This window comes from Acanthochromis polyacanthus, chromosome 22 (genome assembly GCF_021347895.1).
Source record: "Acanthochromis polyacanthus isolate Apoly-LR-REF ecotype Palm Island chromosome 22, KAUST_Apoly_ChrSc, whole genome shotgun sequence".
In the NCBI taxonomy this organism is placed as follows: Eukaryota; Metazoa; Chordata; class Actinopteri; family Pomacentridae; genus Acanthochromis; species Acanthochromis polyacanthus.
In genome coordinates this window covers 8,778,437-8,799,851 of record NC_067134.1, presented here as the reverse complement: position 1 = coordinate 8,799,851, position 21,415 = coordinate 8,778,437, and the positions used below count along the sequence as shown (strand labels likewise).

The 21,415-nt window shown below is 42.4% G+C and overlaps 1 protein-coding gene across 4 annotated transcripts in view; it reads left to right on the top strand.

Moving 5' to 3' along the window:
• Nucleotides 1-18,458, top strand: part of LOC110968810 (uncharacterized) — a 77,690-nt gene extending 59,232 nt beyond the window's left edge. For 3 of the 4 annotated variants that reach the window (XM_051941620.1, XM_051941623.1, XM_051941624.1), the window contains 12 exons: nt 8-460; nt 6,593-7,045; nt 10,068-10,505; nt 11,519-11,947; nt 12,213-12,476; nt 12,573-12,827; nt 12,919-13,167; nt 13,316-13,573; nt 14,627-14,929; nt 15,029-15,298; nt 17,546-17,629; nt 17,742-18,458. In XM_051941620.1, the coding sequence (XP_051797580.1) occupies nt 8-460; nt 6,593-7,045; nt 10,068-10,505; nt 11,519-11,947; nt 12,213-12,476; nt 12,573-12,827; nt 12,919-13,167; nt 13,316-13,573; nt 14,627-14,929; nt 15,029-15,298; nt 17,546-17,629; nt 17,742-17,808 (3,523 nt within the window). In that variant the 3' untranslated portion in view covers nt 17,809-18,458. The remainder of the gene's footprint in view (nt 1-7; nt 461-6,592; nt 7,046-10,067; nt 10,506-11,518; nt 11,948-12,212; nt 12,477-12,572; nt 12,828-12,918; nt 13,168-13,315; nt 13,574-14,626; nt 14,930-15,028; nt 15,299-17,545; nt 17,630-17,741) is intronic. The other variant, XM_051941622.1, reaches the window with a different exon arrangement.
• Nucleotides 18,459-21,415: the final 2,957 nt, after the last annotated feature.

Below are 21,415 nucleotides of genomic sequence, written 5' to 3'. Positions count from 1 at the left end.
TTTACAGTGTTCAGTGGGAGTTACGTCTTAATGAAACAACAAGGTTCTTTGGGAATCTGTTGTGTGCAGCAGCAGAGAGAGAACAGCAGACAGGAGAGAAGATACTGGAGCTGTTATCATCAGTGTGCAGATATAAAACATTTCCTTTCAATGACCGAGACAGGGATGATTTTGATTTTGAATATAGAGAACTTCGGAGTGATTTCCTGCTGGATCTGTTCTCCCATTTGAAGGAGTATGAGACAAAAACAGGTCTGAGTGTCCTTTCATCCTTACAGTCAGTTTTCCAGTCAGCTCCTGCTGTCTGGCCCGTAGACCTCTCAAAGGGAAAGACCTCCGTCCTCCTGGAAGTGCTGAAACTCCAATCAGAGAAGAAACAAGTGGCGCTGACAGACTGGTCGCATGAAGAGAGTGAAGTGAGGAGTTTCCTGCAGTGTCTGCCTTACATCTCACAGCTCTGGTAATGACTTATACTTGACACAATTCCATCTATACTAGAAGAAATCCATGAATTCTAAGGTCATTGTACTGAATAAAGCATATTATATTTCTTAGTCATCAGTATTATATTTCTACATAATAACTTTATCCACATGGGATCATACTTCAGTCATATTTTATCTCTGCCCCATTTCAGAGGGAAACATTGTTCTCTTTCCACCACTGTATTTTAGTGTTTTTGTTGCTTGTTGTCTTCTATACATGTATGATCAGTTTGTAAAACTGTGCCTGTATTATAGATGAAACAAACCAACAGGATATAAACTGAAGTCATTTATTTCAGTTTCAAGAGGGTTCATCCATCTCAAATCACCAGAGGTCTTCTGACTGAACATCTCAGATTTGTTTAAAAAAGTTTTATTGAAAATACATTTTTAAAATGACATCTGGGAAATTTTAGATTTATATATAAAATATCTTCTGAGATAAAAGTTGTCTAAAAATGTCCTGTTGACCTATTTACACAGTAAAATTTGAGGTTACTTGAAATTTTCTGTTTTATTTTTCATCATGTCATTGATTTAGAATCTGGAGTATTGGAAAAATCGATCAGATGGTGTCTGATTATAATCAGATAATTATCAATCATTTAAAATTTGAGAAAAAATATGAAGCTGTCATGAGACATCCCATTTTGAGCACAAACTAATTATAAATCCTGATGATGCAGAAGTTAACTAGAGGTATTTTCTAAACCATGTGTAGTTGCATGTCACAAGAATACAAAGCAAAACCTATAGAAATATTAAATACTTGGTCACAGAAATAAAAATATACTTTAATGAGCTTTCATAACTGACTGAGCAGATATGACAAGTTGTTTCACAAAAACAAACATTTTGGTTTCATATTATTGTTCCATGCAGCTACATGTGGTTCAGAAAATATTACTTGTTGAGTTTTGCATCAGTATTTTATTTACTCGTGAGTTCAGAAATGGAACTTTTCATGACAACTTCTGTTTTCCTATTTGTACTCACCCATAATCAGAGAATATTTGGACTACTTTTTCAATTTTAACAAATCTAAATCAATGACAAGATGAGAGAAACTTGAAATTTCAGGTCTTTATCTTTAGGAGTTCCTAAAATATTGTTGTTCAAAGAGCCTGCAATTTTAGTGTGCAGAAAAAGCAATCCACCGATTCCGGCAGAGAACCATGACCTCAGACTTTGAGGTGCTCATCCGCATCCCCATTTCTTCACACTCGACTTCACACCGCTCCAATGCTGCTGAAGGTCACGGTCTGAGGAAGCCAACAGAACCACATCATCGGCAAAAATGGAGATGTGATCCTGAGGTCCGGAAACCAGACACCCTCCTCACCCCGGATGCGCCATGAGATCCTGTCCATGAAGACCCAAAAAAAAGATCAAAGACAAGGGACAGCACTGGCGGAGTCCAACACCCAAAGGAAATGTGTCTGACTTTGTGCCGAGGATGCGGGCACAGCTCTCACTTCAGTTGTACAGGGACTGAATGGCTCATATCAACAAGCACGGTGCCTCATACTCCCGCAGGCCTTCTCCAGATCCCCAAGGCAAATATGGACTAGCAGGTCAAACTCTCATGACCACCTCAGCAGCTCTGCAAGAGTGAAGAGCTGGTCCACGACCAGGATGGAATCCGCATTGCTCCTCCTGAATCTGAGGTTCGACACTCAGTCACAGCCTCCCTTCCAGCACCCCAGAGTAAACTTTCCCAGGAAGGCTGAGAAGTGTGATACCCCAGTAGTTTAAACAAACTCTCTGGTCCCCCTTGTTGAAGGTGGGAACCACCAACCTGGTCTTCTACTCCTCAGGCACCGTACCTGATGCCCATGTGACATTTAAGAGACGTGTCAGCCGAGACAGTCCAACAATGTCCAGAGTCTTCAGCATCTCAGGGCGAATCTTGACCACACCTGGCGCCTTGCTGCCTCGGCAACCTCTGCCACGGATATGGACAAAGATTCCCCCGAGTCTTCAGGCTCTGCCTCCTCCACAGAGGACATGTTTACCAGATTCAGGAATTCCTCGAAGTGCTATTTCTACCAATTGACAATATCCTCAGTACAGGTCAGCAATTCTCTCACCTGACTGTACACATCCTGGACATGCCCTGCCTCATCTTCCAGAGGCATGGGACAGTTTGCCAGAACTTCCTTGAGGGACGAAAGTCCTTCTCCATAGCCTCTCCGAACTCCTCTCACACCCGAGTTTTAGCTTCCCCAACTGTCGGAGCTACAGCCCTTTTGGCCATTCGGTACCTGCTTCAGGAGACCCCTGTGCCAACCAGGCCCAAGAAGCCTCCTTTTTCAGCCTAACAACTTCCCCCACTGCTGCTGTCCACCAGTGTGTTTTGGGTTGCCACCGCGACAAGCGCCGGTGACCTTCAGGCCACAGCTGCTTCTGCAATGGAGGCTTTTAACATGGACCACTCTGATTCCATGTCCCCAACCTCCCCCTTATGCAGGAGAAACTCTTCCGGAGATGGGAGTTGAAAACCCCACGGACAGGATTCTCTGCCAGATGTTCCCAGTTCACCCTCACTCCACATTTGGTTTTGCCAGGTCTGTCCGGCAGTCTTCCCCGCCATCGGATCCAACTCACCACCAAGTGGTGATCAGTTGACAGCCCTGCTCGTCTCTTCACCAAAATGTCCGAGACATATGGCCGCACATCTGACGATACAACTACGAAGTCGATCATCGACCTTTGGCCAAAGGTGCTCTGGTACCACATACGCTTATGAGCGACCTTATTCTCAAACAAATCCACTGGACTTAAGAAAGTTCCTTGAAGACGTTTCACCTCTCATCCAAGTGGCTTCTTCAGTTCTGGTGGTGGTTGGTGTTGCCTCAGCTTTTAAACCTCTGTGAGGTGTGTCCAGGGCTATTATTCCAACGACCGATACCAAAACTCATCTGACTACTCAACAATGGTCGTTGTGAGTATCGGTGGGGGTCGTTGAAATGCACAGATGTCACTGAGTTCTCATGTGCTCATGGTGGTCATTAGCATGAGTCTGCTGAGTAGTTCTTTTGGGGAGTTTTGAAAGGACCTGATTGTAAATTGGCGAAAGATGATGTCACAGATCACCACCCCTGTTCAGAGATGGCTTCTCTACTTTGACATGGATGGCTTCTTTCACTCCTCTCTCAAACCATCTGTCCTCCCTGTCCAAAATCTGAACATTGGTGTCCTGAAACGAATGTCCTTCTTCCTTAAGGTGAAGGAAGACTGCCGAATCTTGTCCTGAGGAATTGGCTCTCCTGTGTTGAGCCATGTGCTTGTTAAGTGGCTGTTTGGTTTCCCCAGTGTAGAGATCTGGGCATTCCTCGCTGCATTTAACTGCATACACCAGGTTGCTCTTCTGGCTTTGTGGTGTGGGGTCTTTTGGGTGGACCAGTCTTTGCCTGAGGGTGTTATTTGACTTAAAAAAGACAGGAATATGGTGTTTGTTGAAAATCCTCCTCAGTTTTTCAGACACACCAGACACATATGGGATCACTATATTGTTGCGCCTGCTCCCTTCTCTTCCGTCTTCACTGGGTTGTTCTCCTTTCTGGATCTTGTGTGAGCCTTCACAATGGTCCAGTCAGGGTATCCACAAGTTTTCAGTGCCCCTTTCAGGTGTTTGTGTTCTTTTTCCTGACCTTGGGTACTTGTTGGTAACTTTTCAGTCCTGTGTTTCAGGGTCCTGATGACTCCTAGCTTGTGCTCCAGTGGATGGTGAGAGTCAATAAGCAGGTACTGGTCCGTGTGTGTTGGTTTTCTGTATACCCCAACACTCAGACTTCTGTCCTCTTCTATGGGGACCTCACAATCCAAAAATGGCAAAATGTTGTCCTGTACATCCTCTCTGGTGAACTTGATGTTGCTGTCCACAGAGTCGCTGTGTTCAGTGAAAGTTTATGAATTTTGATCTTGACCCATGTGTCGTCCACGTATTGGAACCAGTGGCTTGGTGTTTCTCCGTTGAACGAGGTCAGGGCCCTGTGTTCCACTTCTTCCATGTATAAATTGGCCACAATAGGAGACACTGGTGAGCCCATGGCACATCCATGTTTCTGCCTATAGAAACTCCCTCTGTACTGGAAATAGGTAGTACCGATTTAAATGAATTCTGTATTCAGTTAGTGGGACGGTGCAGTATTATCATGGACATTTGTCATGTTAGTGAACTGAACCAGTGAAGCAGAGAGAAGAATCTGAGTTTATCAGCTGATGTAGAAATATTTACTGCAACACTTTGGAAACGTGACAGTATGTATGAGAGCAATGAAGAGATGTGGATAATAAGAGCTGCAGCTCAGTGACAACTATTCAGTCATGTTAATACCTCTTCATACAAAAACAGAAACATAACACAGAAAATGATAAAACTGACATTTAAAGTGGTATTGGGTTTGTAAATATATCAGGAGTTTGAAGATTAAATCCATAACCTGTACACCATCTATGACTGCACTTATGAAATAGAGCTCATTCCTCATGTAGTTGTATTTATACACTCAACAAAAATATAAACGCAACACTTTTGTTTTTGCTCCCATTTTTATGAGGTGAACTCAAAGATCTAAAACTTTTTCCACATACACAATATCACCATTTCTCTCAAATATTGTTCACAAATCTGTCTATATCTGTGATAGTGAGCATTTCTCCTTTGCTGAGATAATCCATCCCACCTCACAGGTGTGCCATATCAAGATGCTGATTAGACACCATGATTAGTACACATGTGTGCCTTAGACTGCCCACAATAAAAGGCCACTCTGAAAGGTGCAGTTTTGTTTTATTGGGGGGGTCAATATCTGGTGTGACCACCATTGCCTCATGCAGTGCAACACATCTCCTTCGCATAGAGTTGATCAGGTTGTCCATGGTGGCCTGTGGATTGTTGGTCCACTCCTCTTAAATGGCTGTGCGAAGTTGCTGGATATTGGTGGGAACTGGTACACACTGTCGTATACGCCGATCTAGAGCATCCCCAACATGCTCAATGGGTGACGTGTCCAGTGAGTATGCTGCATCCTTGCAGCATGGGGCTGTGCATTATCCTGCTGCAACATGAGGTGATGTTCTTGGATGTATAGCACAACAATGGGCCTCAGGATCTGGTCACAGTATCTCTGTGCATTCAAAATGCCATCAATAAAATGCACCTGTGTTCTTCATCCATAACAGACGCCTGCCCATACCATAACCCCACCGCCACCATGGGCCACTCCATCCACAACATTGACATGAGAAAACCGCTCATTCACACGACGCCACACACGCTGTCTGCCATCTGTCCTGAACAGTGTAAACCGGGATTCATCTGTGAAGAGAACACCTCTCCAACGTGCCAGACACCATCCAATGTGAGCATTTGCCCACTCAAGTCGGTTATGACGACGAACTGGATTCGGGTGGAGACCCCGATGAGGACGACAAGCATGCAGATGAGCTTCCCTGAGATGGTTTCTGACAGATAGTGCAGAAATTCTTTGGTTATGCAAAGCGATTGTTTCAGCAGCTGTCAGTGGCTGGTCTCAGACCATCTTGGAGGTGAACATGCTGGATGTGGAGGTCCTGGTCTGCTGTGGTTACACGTGGTCTGCTGTTGTGAGGCTGGTTGGATGTACTGCCAAATTCTCTGAAACGCCTTTGGAGATGGCTTATGGTAGAGAAACGAACATTCAATACACGAGCAACAGCTCTGGTTGACATTCCTGCTGTCAGCATGCCAACTGCACGCTCCCTCAAATCTTGCTACATCTGTGGCATTGTGCTGTGATAAAACTGCACCTTTCAGAGTGGCCTTTTATTGTGGGCAGTATAAGGCACACCTGTGCACTAATCATAGTGTCTAATCAGCATCTTGATATGGCACACCTGTGAGGTGGGATGGATTATCTCAGCAAAGGAGAAGTGCTCACTATCAGAGATTTGTGAACAATATTTGAGAGCAATGGTGATATTGCATATGTGGAAAACGTTTAAGATCTTTGAGTTCATCTCATAAAAAATGGGAGCAAAAACAAAAGTGTTGTGTATATATTTTTGTTGAGTGTACAACTGAGATGAAATCATGAACACATGTTTTTTACTTTATTTTACAGTATTGAAATTCTGGATATACGCCTTGATGAAACAACCAGGTTGTTTGCGGATCTGTTCTGTGCTGCAGCAGAGAGAGAACAGCAGACAGGAGAGAAGATACTGGAGCAGTTATCATCAATGTGCAGTTATGAAACATTTCCTGAAATTGCTGAAGATGGGATGGACCTGGGCGATGATGAAGAATGTCAGACTGATTTCCTGCTGGATCTGTTCTCCTATGTGAAGGACTATGAGACTGAAACAGGTTTGAGTGTCCTTCCATCATTACAGTCAGTTTTGCAGTCAGCTCCTGCAGGCTGGTACTTAAACCTCTCACAGAGAAAGACCTCCATCCTCCTGGAAGTGCTGAAACTCCAATCAGAGAAGAAACCAGTGTATCTAACAGGCTGGTCAGATGAAGAGAGTGAAGTGAGGAGTCTCCTGCAATGTCTGCCTTATATCTCACAGCTCAGGTAAATGAATTCTACTTTACATCATTCAGTCTAAACAAGAAGAAATCCATGAATTCTAATGTCGTTGTACTGATTCAAACATTTCTGTGATATTTCTTAGTCATTAGTATTATATTTCTACATTATGACTTTATCCAGGGGCTGCACAGTGATGTAGTGGTTAACACTTTCGCCTTACAGCAAGAAGATCCACGGTTCAAATCCCGGCCTGGGATCTTTCTGCATGGAGTTTGCATGTTCTACCTGTGTATGGCCTAAATTGCCCGTAGGTGTGAATGTGAGTGTGATTGTGTGTCTGTATATGTAGCCCTGTGACAGACTGGCGACCTGTCCAGGGTGTCCCCTGCCTTCGCCCGAGTCAGCTGGGATAGGCTCCAGCACCCCCCATGACCCTAGTGAGGATAAAGTGGTGTATAGAGAATGGATGGATGGATGGATGGACTTTATCCACATGGGATCATATTTCAGTTATGTTTCATCTCTGCCCCATTTCAGCCAAACATTGTTCTCTTTCCACCACTGTATTTATTTAGTGTTTTAGTTAGTTGCTGTCTTTGAGTCTGAGATTTCTATACATATATGATCAGTTTCTAAAACTGCGCCTGTGTTATAGATGAAACAAACCAACAGGATATAAACTGAAATCATTTATATCAGTTTCAAGAGGGTTCTTCCATCTCAAATCATCAGAGGTCTTCTGATTGAACATCTCAGATTTACTTTAAAATTTCCATTGAATATAAATATTTTAAATGTAATCTGCTAAATTTTACCGTGACATTTTAAATATCTTCTGAGATAAAAGTTGTTTCAAAATGTCCTGTTGACCATCTTTCAGCAGGTTTTTCCACACAGTGAAATTTGAGGCTGGCTGAAATTTTCAGTTTTATTTCTCATCATGTCATTGAATCTTGGAAAAGTATTGGAAAAATAATGAAATCGTTTCTCATTATCAATGAGTTGACATATGAAAAATATTGAAGTCGTCGTGAAATGTGTAATTTTTAAGGACACACTAAAAAGAAAACAAAAAACCCCTGATCATCCAAAACTCATCCAAATATCAACTCGTGATGTTTTCTGAACTATGTTTAGCCGCATGTCACAATAATACAAACTAAACATATGGAAAAATGAAATACTTGGTCACACAAATGAAAAGAATCATAAACAAGCTTTAGTAACTGCCTGGGCAGATGTCACAAGTTGGTCCATAAAAACAATAGTGCTGGACCCGAATATCCGAATATTCAGTCGTTGTGGTGGTTTACGAACACTGATTTTGAGATCCGAATACCCGGATCTTGTTCACCCCCCGGAAAAAAGAAAGAAAGAAAGAGACGATCCGAATGTTCTCATCGTTTGATGACGGGGTATAGTCATGACACGCAAAGTAATACATGAATGGATGAACCGAAATTCAGACGGATCTTCCACCGGAGGGGCATTTGTACTCAAAATTACTATTTAAATACCACCGTAACGATCGGATATTCAGGTCCAGCCTGAGTTGTTACTCTACTGAACATGAATATGAAAGAGTTGATTGAACTTAGTGAAGGTCACTGACTGACTGAACCAATGATGCAGAGAGAAGAATCTGATTTTATCTGTTGATGTAGAAATGTTTCCTGCAACACTTTGGAAACGTGACAGTCTTGTACTGGTATGAGAATAATTTAAAGATGTGGATAATAAGGGCTGCAGCTCAGTGACAACAATTCAATCATGTTAATACCTATTCATACAAAAACAGAAACACAACATAGAAATGGATAAGCAGATCCAGGTCTATTCGTACCAAAAGCCCTGGATGACATCTGAAGTGAAAACACTCTTGAGAGCACGGAACTCTGCCTTCAAATCAGGTGCCAAGTCTCTGTATAGAATGGCAAGATCCAACCTCAGGAGAGGTATCAGAGCAGCAAAGGAATGGTCTCACCTCGAGAATGACAAATCACTGCGGATTTTGCAACAGATCCAGCAACTGACAAAATACACAGACAAATCCCCTGCAATGGTCAGTACAAATGCCTTGTTCACGGTTGAACTTAACCGAGTCCTTTGTCTGCTTCGAGTCGTTGACCCTCCAGCCCTCAATCTCTCACTCTCCAGGAACATCGTGAGGCGTGCACTGAAGGCAGTAAACCCACTGAAAGCTGCCAGACCACACAGAATTCTTGGAAAAGTGCTTTGCGCCTGTGCAGACCAGCTGGCAGGTGTTCTGACAGGGGTCTTCAATTCATCCCTGTCACTGGCTGAAGTACCGCACTGTCTAAAGGCAGCTACTATCATCCCAGTGCCCGAGACTAGAGCCATTAAAGACCTCAATGACTACAGACCTGTGGCACTGACGTCTGTGGTGATGAAATGCTTTGAAAGGCTTGTTCTCCAACATCTTACAAGGCCTGTCTCCGGCAGAACTTCGACCCATTCCAGTTGGCCTATAGGGCAAACCGGTCCATGGAGGATGCCATCGCCATGGCTCTTCACACAGCCCTGAACCACTTTGAAATCCTGGGTACCTATGTCAGGATGCTGTTCAGTGGCTACAGGTCAGTGTTTAACACTATCAGCCCTGACACCCTTGTGGAGAAGCTGGTAGACCTGGACTTGGCCCCCTGGCCTGCTCCTGGATCAAGGACTTCCTGACCAACGGACAACAGGTTGTGAGGATGTGACATCTCTCCTCCTCCACCCATTGGTTTTCCCTCAAGGCGGTGTGCTGAGCCCCCTCCTGTATGCCCTCTGTACGCACGACTGCACACCCGTTCACCACTCAAACACTCATCCTGGCCAGCAGCTGTTCAACCTGCTACCATCAGGGAAGAGACTCATATCCTAAAATGCCGGGCAAACGGGCTGAGAAACAGTTTTTACCCATGGTCCATCAGACTTCTGAACTCAATTCAATAACTGTTTTGCAACTGTGCTGATGAAATAGAGATCATTCCTCATGTGTAGTTGTATTTATATGACTGAGATGAAATCATGAAAACATGTTTTTTCCTTCATTTTACAGCACGGAGCGATTACGTCTTAATGAAACAACCAAGTTCTTCAGGAATGTGTTCTGTGCAGCAGCAGAGAGAGAACAGCAGACAGGAGAGAAGATACTGGAGCTGTTATCATCAGTGTGCAGATATGAAACATTTCCTTTAAAAGACATAGTATTAAGATATGAAATGAAATATCAGAGTGATTTCCTGCTGGATCTGTTCTCCCATTTGAAGGACTGTGAGACTAAAACAGGTCTGAGTGTCCTTCCATCTTTACAGTCAGTTTTCCAGTCAGCTCCTGCAGGCTGGTCCATAAAGCTCTTAGAGAGAAAGACCTCCATCCTCCTGGAAGTGCTGAAACTCCAATCAGAGAAGAAACCAGTGTATCTGACAGACTGGTCAGATGAAGAGAGTGAAGTGAGGAATTTCCTGCAGTGTCTGCCTTATATCTCACAGCTCAGGTAAATGAATTCTACTTTACACAGTTCGGTCTATATAAGAATCAATCCATGAATTCTAATGTCATTGTACTGATTAAAGCATATTATATTTCTTAGTCGTCAGTATTATATTTCTACATAATGACTTTATCCACATGGGGTCATATTTCAGTTATGTTTCATCTCTGCCCCATTTCAGAGGGAAACTTTTTTCTTTCCACCACTGTATTTATTTAATATTTTAGTTAATTGTTGCCTATGAATTTGAGATTTCTATACATGTATGATCAGTTTCTAAATCTGTGCCTGTATTACAGATGAAACAATCCCACAGAATGTAAACTGAAGTCATTTGTTTCAGTTTCAAAAGGGTTCTTCCATCTCAAATTATCAGAGGTCTTCTGATTGAACATCTCAGACTTTCTTGAAACTTTTTCAGCATAAATTATGGATATTTAAAACACAATCAGTGAAATTCCCGACTGACTGACTAAATATCTTCTGAGATTGAAGTTGTTTCAAAATGTCCTGTTGACCATCTTTCAATAAGTTTTTTTCACACAGTGAAATTTGAGGCTTCCAGAACTTTTTAGTTTTATTTCTCATCATGTCCTTGATTTAGTAATCTGGAGTATTGTAAAAAAATAATGAAATAGTTTGTCATTATTAAAACTAGAAAAATATTAAAGTCATCATGAAACGTCTCATCTTTGAGCACAAATTAAAAATAAATCCTGTTAATGCAGAATTCAACTACTGATATTTTCTGAACCATATAGAGCTAAATATCATAATCATACAAAACTAAGCATGTAGAATACTTTAAATGAGGGCTGGGATGTAAACATGTTAATTTCAATTAATTACAGAAATAATGACGCGATGAAAAAAAATTTAAAACTAAAAAATACTTTGCTAATTTCTGGCATAGTGGTTACACTGATGCACACTCCAGCCTGATCAGTCCTCATGTGTAATGGTATTTATATGACTGAGATTAAATCATTAAAACATGTTTTCTCTTCATTTTACAGAGTTAATCTGGATTTGCCTCTTGATGAAACAGCCAGGTTGTTTGAGAGTCTGTTCTGTGCAGCAGCAGAGAGAGAACAGCAGACAGGAGAGAAGATACTGGAGCTGTTATCATCAGTGTGCAGTGATGAAACATTTCCTGTAAATGACATGGATAATCACTATCAGAGTGCTTTCCTGCTGGATCTGTTCTCCCATTTGAAGGACTGTGAGACAAAAACAGGATTGAGTGTCCTTCCATCATTAAAGTCAGTTTTCCAGGCAGGTCCTGCAGTCTGGTTCATAGACTTATCAGAGAGAAAGACCTCCATCCTCCTGGAAGTGCTGAAACTCCAATCAGAGAAGAAGCAAGTGAGGCTGACAGGGTGGTCACATGAAGAGAGTGAAATGAGGGGTTTCCTCCAGTGTCTGCCTTATATCTCAGAGCTCAGGTCAGTCAGATACTGAACGTGTTAAATCATGCTGTTTATACTTCAAATAGATTTATTTCTAATGCAGCTCATATTAGCCAGAGAAAATAATGAATGATTCATTTACAGACTAACATCATGTAGATCCAGATGTTTCTCTGTGTTTGATTCAGCATGACGTCATCACAGCTGAAAACACAATCAGACTGTCATCACTCTGTGTGCTCATCCCTGATCCATAATATGATGTCTAATAATGTGCAATAATTTCTTTGCTGTGTTCCAGCTGTGGTCCAGACTTCTTCCAGAGTGTGTGTTCATCCATCTCTGTCAGATCCAGACAGGAGGTCCAGCAGCTGGTGTCTCTGCTGCAGCTCCTGGACTTCAAGCTGCTGTTAACAGGAAAGTTATCCAGGAGAACCTGCTGCTCTGTGGGGAGAGTTCTTCAACTGTGTGGCTCCAGAGTGGATCTCAGCCTCACAGCAAAGAAGATGTCTGTCAGAAGAACCTCCCTGCTTTTCAGAAAACCAACACAACTCCACAGTCTGAGGTGATCATTTCAACACTTTCACTGACTTTTACCTTGGTCCACTTTAAATCTTCAGTCACTGATGGCGGCTCTTTGGTTTTTCTCTTTGGTTTTCAGGCTTTCCAATGCCGAGGTCTTGCTCCTGTTTCAGTGGGTCAGAAGAAGCAGACTGATGTGTCCTTTGACTGTTGAAGAGCTTTGTCTTGTGACTGAGGAAAATCAAGCATCAGAGAGAGCGTTGTTGAAGGTTGTCAGTAGTTTATGTTCCCTGCTGAGATCCTGTTCAGTCAGACAGTTGGTCCTCACTGAGTCCTGCATCCCTGCTCAGTGTCTCATTCCACTGCTGCTTCTCCATGGTCCTCCACCCATCAAGTAAACATCCTTCCTCAACCTTCTGAACAAAAACAAAGCATAGAATACTTTCACAGATAGACTCATTATTTTGTCTTTCTGAAACCTGCAGACTGAGTGAAGATCATGTCGAGCAGCTGCTGGTCCTGGTCCATGAAGTCCAGGACCAGGACTTGACGCTGTCCTTGTTGAGTGCGGTTGATGGAGACCTGACCTCCTGCAGCCTGAACTGGGAGCTTCTTCACTATCTGCTGCAGCAGTCTCCAGCTCAGACCATCACTGTGGACCTGAGGATGAACCTCTTCTTACAGGAGAGCGCTGCTCGTCTGCTTCCCTTTCTGGGCAGGATTGTGATTAAAAGGTGATCAGTTTGGATTTCTGACCTCTTACCAGGATCACAGTTGGTCTTCTTTAATGATTTCTCTGTTTACTGATGTGACTCATCTTTCATCAGCATTTTCTGAGCTCTTTAAACAAAGTGTCCTTGTAAATGCTGTGGATGCTTTCAGGCCCAGTCCCAGCTTGGTGATGACTTCCATCAGAGAGCTGTATAGAGCTCACACCAGTCACATGGTCCCCAGTTTGCTGAGGTCACTGGATCATGTGATCAACCTGAGCAGCAGAGAGCTGGACTCAGTGGACTCTGCTGCTCTGCTCTTCACCCTCAGACACAGTGACAGAGTTAAACTGAACCTCCGGTGGACCTCCATCCCAGAGGAGGGAACACGGTCCATCCTCTCTATGCTGGACAGAGTTTCTGAGCTCAGGTCAGATATTAGTGCCGGTTTCCAGCCAATCATTGCTGTCCAACACACAGGACAGGATCCAGCTGTCCTCAGTATTAATGCTCCACTGATCATTCTGTCTTCACTTATTTCATTCTGCAGCACTTTCTAACATCACAACTGTCTTTATCCACATTATTTTCATCTCATCTCTCTGTGTCAGATTCACATATTTACCAGTATTTTTTAGAATTCATGCCTTTAAATGTCTTAGATGGACCTCTACATCTGACCTTTGACTGCTTATTTCCCTCTGATGTCTCTTCTTGCTCATAGAAATCTAAATATGGACGTTTGAACAAAATTTTAAAGTGATTTTTACGAGTGGGGGTCTTTAAAAGATTTCAGATCCTTGCAGTAAACTGCTTTACAATCAAAGACAGTAGCAGCATTTTACTGTCAACATGTGCAGTCTCAATGTCTGTGGTTTGACTTCTGGACCATTTTAAGGCTTCATTCCATGCAGAAATAGAAGAGCAGATGGACTTTGGTTGTAATTGAATAAGAATGCACTGTGACAAGTTTCCAGAGAACATGAAGGGTTCCTGCAGCTCACTGCTTCATTCACAGCCTTTCAGAGTCCTGATGGAGACACAGTAGTGTTGAAACGTTGGTCTGTTTGCACATTTAAAGGCTGTCAATCAAGCAGGGAGCTCCAGAGACTCTTTTCAGCTCCATAAATCCATCAGTGGGTCTGATATGAACAGTCCACCTGAAGGACAAAATGGACGTCAGGTTGAGTAAGTTCCAGAGAAGCTGACAGTTTGTTTGCAGCCTGTCAGATTCTGTCCCTGCTTGTATTTTCTGAGCCGTCGGGTTTATTTTCAGTGATGTCGTTGTGATTCCAGATGTTGAACTTGATGGATGTAATGGACAGAATGATGGAAGTAAAACTCCAGTTGTTAGGATGGAATGTCTCTTTACATTTCTGTTTGTGTGTGTTTTCTTCTCTTTGGAATGTGTATGTATTCAAAGATCCTGTTTTCTGTGTATGAACTGTTTCTTTGCTTTCTTTCTGCATCAACTGTTCTTCAGTGTGGACAGGAATCAGCTGCTGAGGTTCATCCACTGCTGTGCTGCCTCTGACGCCCAGCAGGAGGCAGCGTCCGGCCTGCTGAGGACTCTGCAGCACCGCTTGGATCTGTCCTGCCAGTCCTGTGTGGATCTACAAGAGGAGGATGAGACTGAGCCTCTGAGTCTGACTGTTGATGACTGCAGGGCCGCATCCATGGTCCTGAAACACTGCAACCCGGACACTCAGCTCCACCTGCAGGACTGTGAGGTGGAGGACGGAGGACTGGACCTTCTGTTTTCTGTCCTGGACAGGGTCCGCCTCAGGTGGGACAGAGCCCAGAATCAGATAAAGCAGAGAGAAGCTTGTTATCCTTCATGTTGGACGTCCTGACAGTCGATCTTTGCTCTGTTTGTCCTGTTCAGAGTCAGTAAAAGTGTCCTCCTCCAGCTGCTGTCCCTGCTTCCTGTCCACTCTGAGAGGGACACGGTGAGACGGGCCGAGTCCCTGTGTGGAGCTCTGGGTGGACAGCTGGACCTCAGTAACAGCACACTGAACCAGAGGGTCTGTGGAGGTCTGATCCAGATGCTGGACTCCTGTGAAGGACTGACTGAGCTGAACCTCAGTGACTGTCAGCTCAGCGACCAGCTGCTGCTGCCCCTCATCACACATCTGCACAAAGTCCAGGTCCTGGAGTAAGTCTCAGACCAGTTCCTTCTCTGGGAGGCCAAACTCAGCATCAGCCTGTTGACCCTCTGACCTCCTGGAGGGTTCAGAGAGCCACAGTAGACTTGCTCTATGGAATAGAATATATGCTTTATTCATCCTTCATAGAAAATGAATTTCTAACAGCAGCATGTTAACACAGACAACAGAGAGCAGAGATTAGGAGTGAGGTGAGGTGGGACTGAGCTCACAGAGGTCCCAGAGCTGGTAGGGGAGGGCCAGCTTGAGAGGGTGAAGGTAGAAGTTTGGGTTGGAGGAGAAGGGTGGGAGGAGATGGTGGACCTGGTCTCTCCAGTCTCACTGTGTGCAGCAGGAGGAATGTAAACAACAATGGTGACGATCACAGTGAACTCCCGTGGCAGATAGCACGATCTCAGACTAACTGCTAACAGTTCAATGTCCTGCTGCAGATCTGTTCTTTGATGGTAACGTGTGCAGGGTTAAACCATCTGTTATTCACAAACAGAGCAGGCATGGCTTCAAGTATTCCGGCACCGTGCTGGATTTCCGGCATGCGGCTTTTGACTCAGAAAAGAAAAAGATACTACGACATTGTCAATTGAGATCATCTACCAATGGAATGAGTGGAACGCAGCTTTTGCTCTCAACCAAACTAAAATCACTAGCTAATGGGAAGTAGAGTGGGGGCGTTGAGATCCATACCGGAGTTTTACATGATTTCACGGAGTTCTGTATGCCGATGTCAGGATCATGGAGAACTCTGAAGCCAGGGAAACGAATCCTCATCGACAAAGGGCTCAAGAAAAGCACTTAGAGAGTGCAGTGCTCTGCCAAGGCTGCTCAGTCGTATGATTTACCCAGGCTTTAGTGGTGGATTTGCAGTGGGATCGCAATCATGTGATCGTCAGCAGACAGCTGATGTAGCGTTTACTTGTTGTCATAGTTACAGTGACGCCATGCCGCTCTCTCTGTGATACAGAAATCTTTAACATATCCCTGGATCCAGACTGTAAACCGCATCACTGCCAAAATTGAATGAAGTGTGTAATGAGGCGGTCATTTCTGACCTCTGAAAATTTCATCCAAATCCGTCAGTGAGTTTTTTAGTAATGTTGCGAACAGACAATCGTACGCCGATCGTCACATAATTCCGCTGTGTTCCTTGTCAGACTAAAATTAAATGGTGTTGAATGTCGCTCGAAGAGTTAAACAGAGACAGCAAACCCGTTGGTTTGTGGCGCAAAAAACTGAAGGAGCTGGATGCTTGCTTTCGTTCCATGTGCTCAAAAAAAACTCGTACGCAGCTAGCGGCAAAAGTGCTGTCAGGTCACGAGTCAGACCTCGGCCATAGAGCTGCTGTCCTCTGAAACTCTCAACTCATTTGTTGGGAGCATCATCCACCGCTGAGGTACCAACATCAATGACTGACTGGGTTTGTGATTTAAAAAGAAGCGTGTGCACATTCATTGCAGTACAGGATTTGTTGGTGGCAGCGAATATTTGGATCTCAAAGTCAATATCCGGATAAGACCGTCACGACCAAATGTTCGGATATTTGGGTTCAGCCCCACTAGCTTGTCCATCTTATTACCCAAAGAACCAACATTTCCTTTGAAAACAGACGGAATAGCCGGTCTATAAGCCTCTCTTCAAACTATCTCTCCCTTCCTCCTCTTCTTTTTACTCCAGCTCGTCTCCCTCTACATCTCTTCTGTCGAAATTCCTCCAGAATATTATGTCTCATCCTGACAGATTTGGAGAACTCAGTGAGATCAGAGGCTCCTGTTGGGAATAAACAATAGCCGGCTGGCTCTGTTGCTCCACAGGTACAACTCCACTGAGCAACAGTCTTTTCCACTCCATTTACTTTTCTCATTCCTCCAAGATTATTAAAAAAAGTAGAATAAAAAACACTTAAATCACCAACGATTGTAAAGAAAAACATCAAGAAAAAACTCACGAAACTGAAAAACACAGGACTAGAAAGCTGCCGGCGCCCTCTTGTTGTCTTTGGAACTCACATTGTGAAGCAGCCAGAAGCAACATATTTAGCTCCCATAGTTCATTGGTGGGAGATGATGGGAACAAACTTATTGTAGAAGAAAATGAGGCTTTTTACTGGAAATTGTCCCAGAAAAACTGACTCTACTTTTCTGTTTGATCCTTTTGATGGACTGATGTGCTTCTCTGACCTTCTGTCAACATGTTATCAGATGGAGGATCAATGAGAATCTCCTGTTGTGTTTGTGTTGCAGTCTGAGATACAATCAGATCACAGATGCCTCCACAGATGTTCTCCTCCAGCTGATCTCCATCCACTCCTCCATCCACACTGTGCGGTGAGCAAACATTCATCTCAGAGGATCACAGAGAAACCAGTGGATAGATGAGCTGAACTGATGCTGTTCTTCCTGAATGATGACGTCTGCTCTCTGCTTTGGTATTTTTCAGACTCTTCAGCAACGACATCGTGGACAGCAGACCCTTTAAGAAGCACAAGCAGTTTGAAATGTGGTGAAGCAGTCAGGAGGTCATGTGATCATCAAGGAGGAACTGTTGGATGTCGTCATTAAAAAGCCGTTTCTCCTCTTGATGAGATGAAAACATGGAGTTCATTCTGGTCATCAGTAGTGTGTGATGTAGAGACTTTAGTGGAAACAAGCTTTGATTTTGACCACATTAGATTCTCTTTGTTTTTTTTACGATGAATAAGACGACACTTTATCTGGAGGCAAAGAGCAGCCAGCAGTGTTTTCTAAAACTTCACAACGTATGTTTGAAATCATTAGTTAGTGGAGCTCATATTTGTGTCTGATACCATGTCATTGATTGTCTAAAAGTGATTCTTTATTGGGACCAAACAGAGACTAGAACTGTCAGTGTTGTGAAGAGGCTGAAGTGATGTTTTCATGGAGCATCTTCTATTGAGCTCAGCTTCTAGACATGAACTGGAGCTCAGAACTCTGTTGGACAACATCTGTATGCAGACAATAACATGCTGTTCCATCAAGGTTCTGCTGCTCACACGAGTCAAACATGAATACTATATACATCTAGAAAGAAAGAATTGATTTAAATAGTTTTTCATCATGCATGTTTGTGTTGATAGTTGTCAGAATTTATTCTTAATTTTTCTTTTTGTTGTAGTAAAATAGCCACAAGCTCCTGTTTTACCAATGTTTGTTTTTCTATTATTAATTTATACACATATATGTATATATATACAACAACCAACTTATTGAGACTCTGCAGCGACTATTTAGTCTCCAGTGTTCAAATGAACCCTATCATGGTTACTCTGCTGAACTACAGCTACTTTATATTTGGAATCACTTGACCAGAAGTACCTCTGCTGTAGTTTTGGCTCTTTGGGGCAGAAAACCTCGTGTTCTGTTTAATATTTGACTTCAACATGAAGTTAAGGATGTGGCGCTGTGTTCTGTTGAGCAGCTGGTTCAAAGACAAGAAAAATCAGACCGAGTGTGAGATGCTAGTTAGCACTAATTGCAGCTTGTTTCACATCTGCAGTCTTTGTGGCTAATTAGCTTCCAGTTGTTAGCCAAAGCTAGCTGAAGCTATGGAAGCCCTGCTTTATTCCCATTAAATGCCGTCTTGAGTCAAAAAGATCAGTCTGTTGTCTTCTATTAATGCTGCATCCATTACATCAAGTCTAAGTCATGTCAATACTCATTGGGTAAATATATAATTGCGAGACTTTTTGCGTTTTTTCCCCCAATACACTATTATTTTTTCTTTCAAAGTATTCCTGAAATATTGTGTCTTCAGTAAATGCCAAGCTCAGGCATAACTGATTTCACATATTTATTCAAAAAACTGAGATGTAAACTTATTATTTGGTCAACGATGTTACGGACAAAAACTGTAACGTTGGAACTTTAAGTAAATGTCAGATATTTAAACAAACCATTGTTCTTGGAAGAATATGTGTCTGCTTACCAACATTTTCAGTTATAATCCACAATTAATAGAGAAAATGCAGCTTTTTATTACATTAAAATCCCTAATTTCACAGAATGCAGTTCTGATTAAATTATACTGAGCTCCATATTTCACAGCTACTCAGTTTCTAAGTTTTTTTTCTAAGAGTTTAGGGATCAATTAAACATTTTTTTTATAAACATAATGGTAACTTAGCTGACAACATGGTGTCATAGTTGACAAAAGTAACAGTTGACTGGACATGAAAAATGTAATGATTTATTTATCAAATATCATGAACTATATGAATTATTTTATGTTGGCAAACTGCATATTCCATCTCTTAGTGCATTTAATTCAGACCTTTTGATCTCATCGTAACAAACAAATAATTCAGATTCAGAGTAGTTTCAAAAAATGCACTCTGCAAAGATTTTTGAAAACAGTGGTCTTTGCACAAAAAAGTCAGTGCATTGCATTAAACAAAAAAAGAAAAATAAAAGTGCATTACACTGAGTAAAAACTTTAACCAAAGTAGTGCTCTACTCTGTCAAAACATTTCACAAAATAAATGTGCTGCATTGGATCAACAATTTGAAAACAAAACAGTGCAAACAGTTGTATCCGAAATACAGTGAAATGTCAGAACCTAAATTAAATGCTGGCATTACCTGATGATTCCCAGGTTTTCTGGACCACCTGTCGGAGGTACTAATGCAGTGACAGAACACCCTCCCCACTGGGTGGACAATAATGTTTGTGCAAACGTCTGTGTGTGTGTATGTGTGTACATCTCTTTTTATTCAACATGACGTGCTTGGGGGCAGGAAATACTCTGAACGCATCCTCAGATGGATACCAGAGTTCATCTTCACTCATTGTCCAACGATTCTGTCCGCCTACAAATAAAGGCCAGAGTGAGGCTGTGGTCAGAGAGGAGGAGCTTTCTTAGTCCTCAGCTGTTTCCAGGAAGCTGCTGCAGCTTCATCATGTCTCATATTAACGTCATCTAAAGGTGCAGCAGCTGATCTTTGTGTCTCAGAGTGACGGCAGCCTGCAGACACAGAGGAGGATATTTCTTTGGAGCCTCTGTTGGTCAAAGTGTAATAATGTGGGATCATCTTTGTGTTGTGGTCCAGTGACTGCAGAGTGACTTCCATGAGTAATATTTAACAGACAGCAGTGAGCGCCCCCTGCTGGTTCCCCTCAGTGTTGCTGTCAGTGATCCTGTAGGATTAACTGCAGTCCAGCTTTTATTCCAGTTCAGTGTCAGCAGCATTGATCACATTTTAATGAACTTCCTCCTCATTAAAGACATTCAGCTGTGTTTAACATTCCACCTCTGCAGAGGGCTGGAGTTTGTTCATAGACTTGTCAAGAAGACTCTGGTGAAGATCTTTTTTTCTGTGGTTTTGGCCTCAGTTTCTCTCATTGTTGCCATTTTGTGTCATAATGTCTCACTTTTGTTGTTCTGTGTCCCGTTTACATTTTTCGTGTCTTAATTAGTTTAATTTTTGATCATTTTGTCTTTAAGTATCTCATTTTTACCATTTTGTGTCTTAATTTGTCTCTTTTTTTAGCATTCTATGTTTCCTTTGTGTCTTTTTATGTCCTAATTCTTTCTATTTCTGTCATTTTCTGTCATTTTTCTGTAATTTTGGCCTCAGTTGATGTCATTTTTGTGGTTTGGGTTCTTAATTTCTCTCATTTTTGCTATTTTGTGTCACTTTTGTGTCATTTTGAGTTATATTGTGTCTCATTTTTGTAGTTTTGATCACAATTTGTCTCATTTCTATAGTTTGTTGGTCTGAAATTGACTCTTTTTTTTTTTTTACCATTTTGAGTCATAATTTTTCTAATTTTTGTACTTTTGAGTCATAATTTGTCGGATTGATGTTTAATTTTGTCATTTTCAGCTTTATTTTTGTAAATTTGTGTCTCATTTTAATAGTTTTGTCTCTCAATTTGACTATTGTTGTGTAGTTTTGTCTCATGTAGAATGTCATTGTCAAACATGAAAACCTGCTGTGACTGGAAGTTTGAGGCTCAGAGATGAAACTTTAAGTGACTCCTTAGTTTTTCTTCATATTATCAGAACTGATTCCATCTGCTTGTCCAACATTCCAGATCCTGAATCAGTGGGTAGAAATCAGAGTGAAAGTGGGTGGACGGTCAGTTTGTGGCTG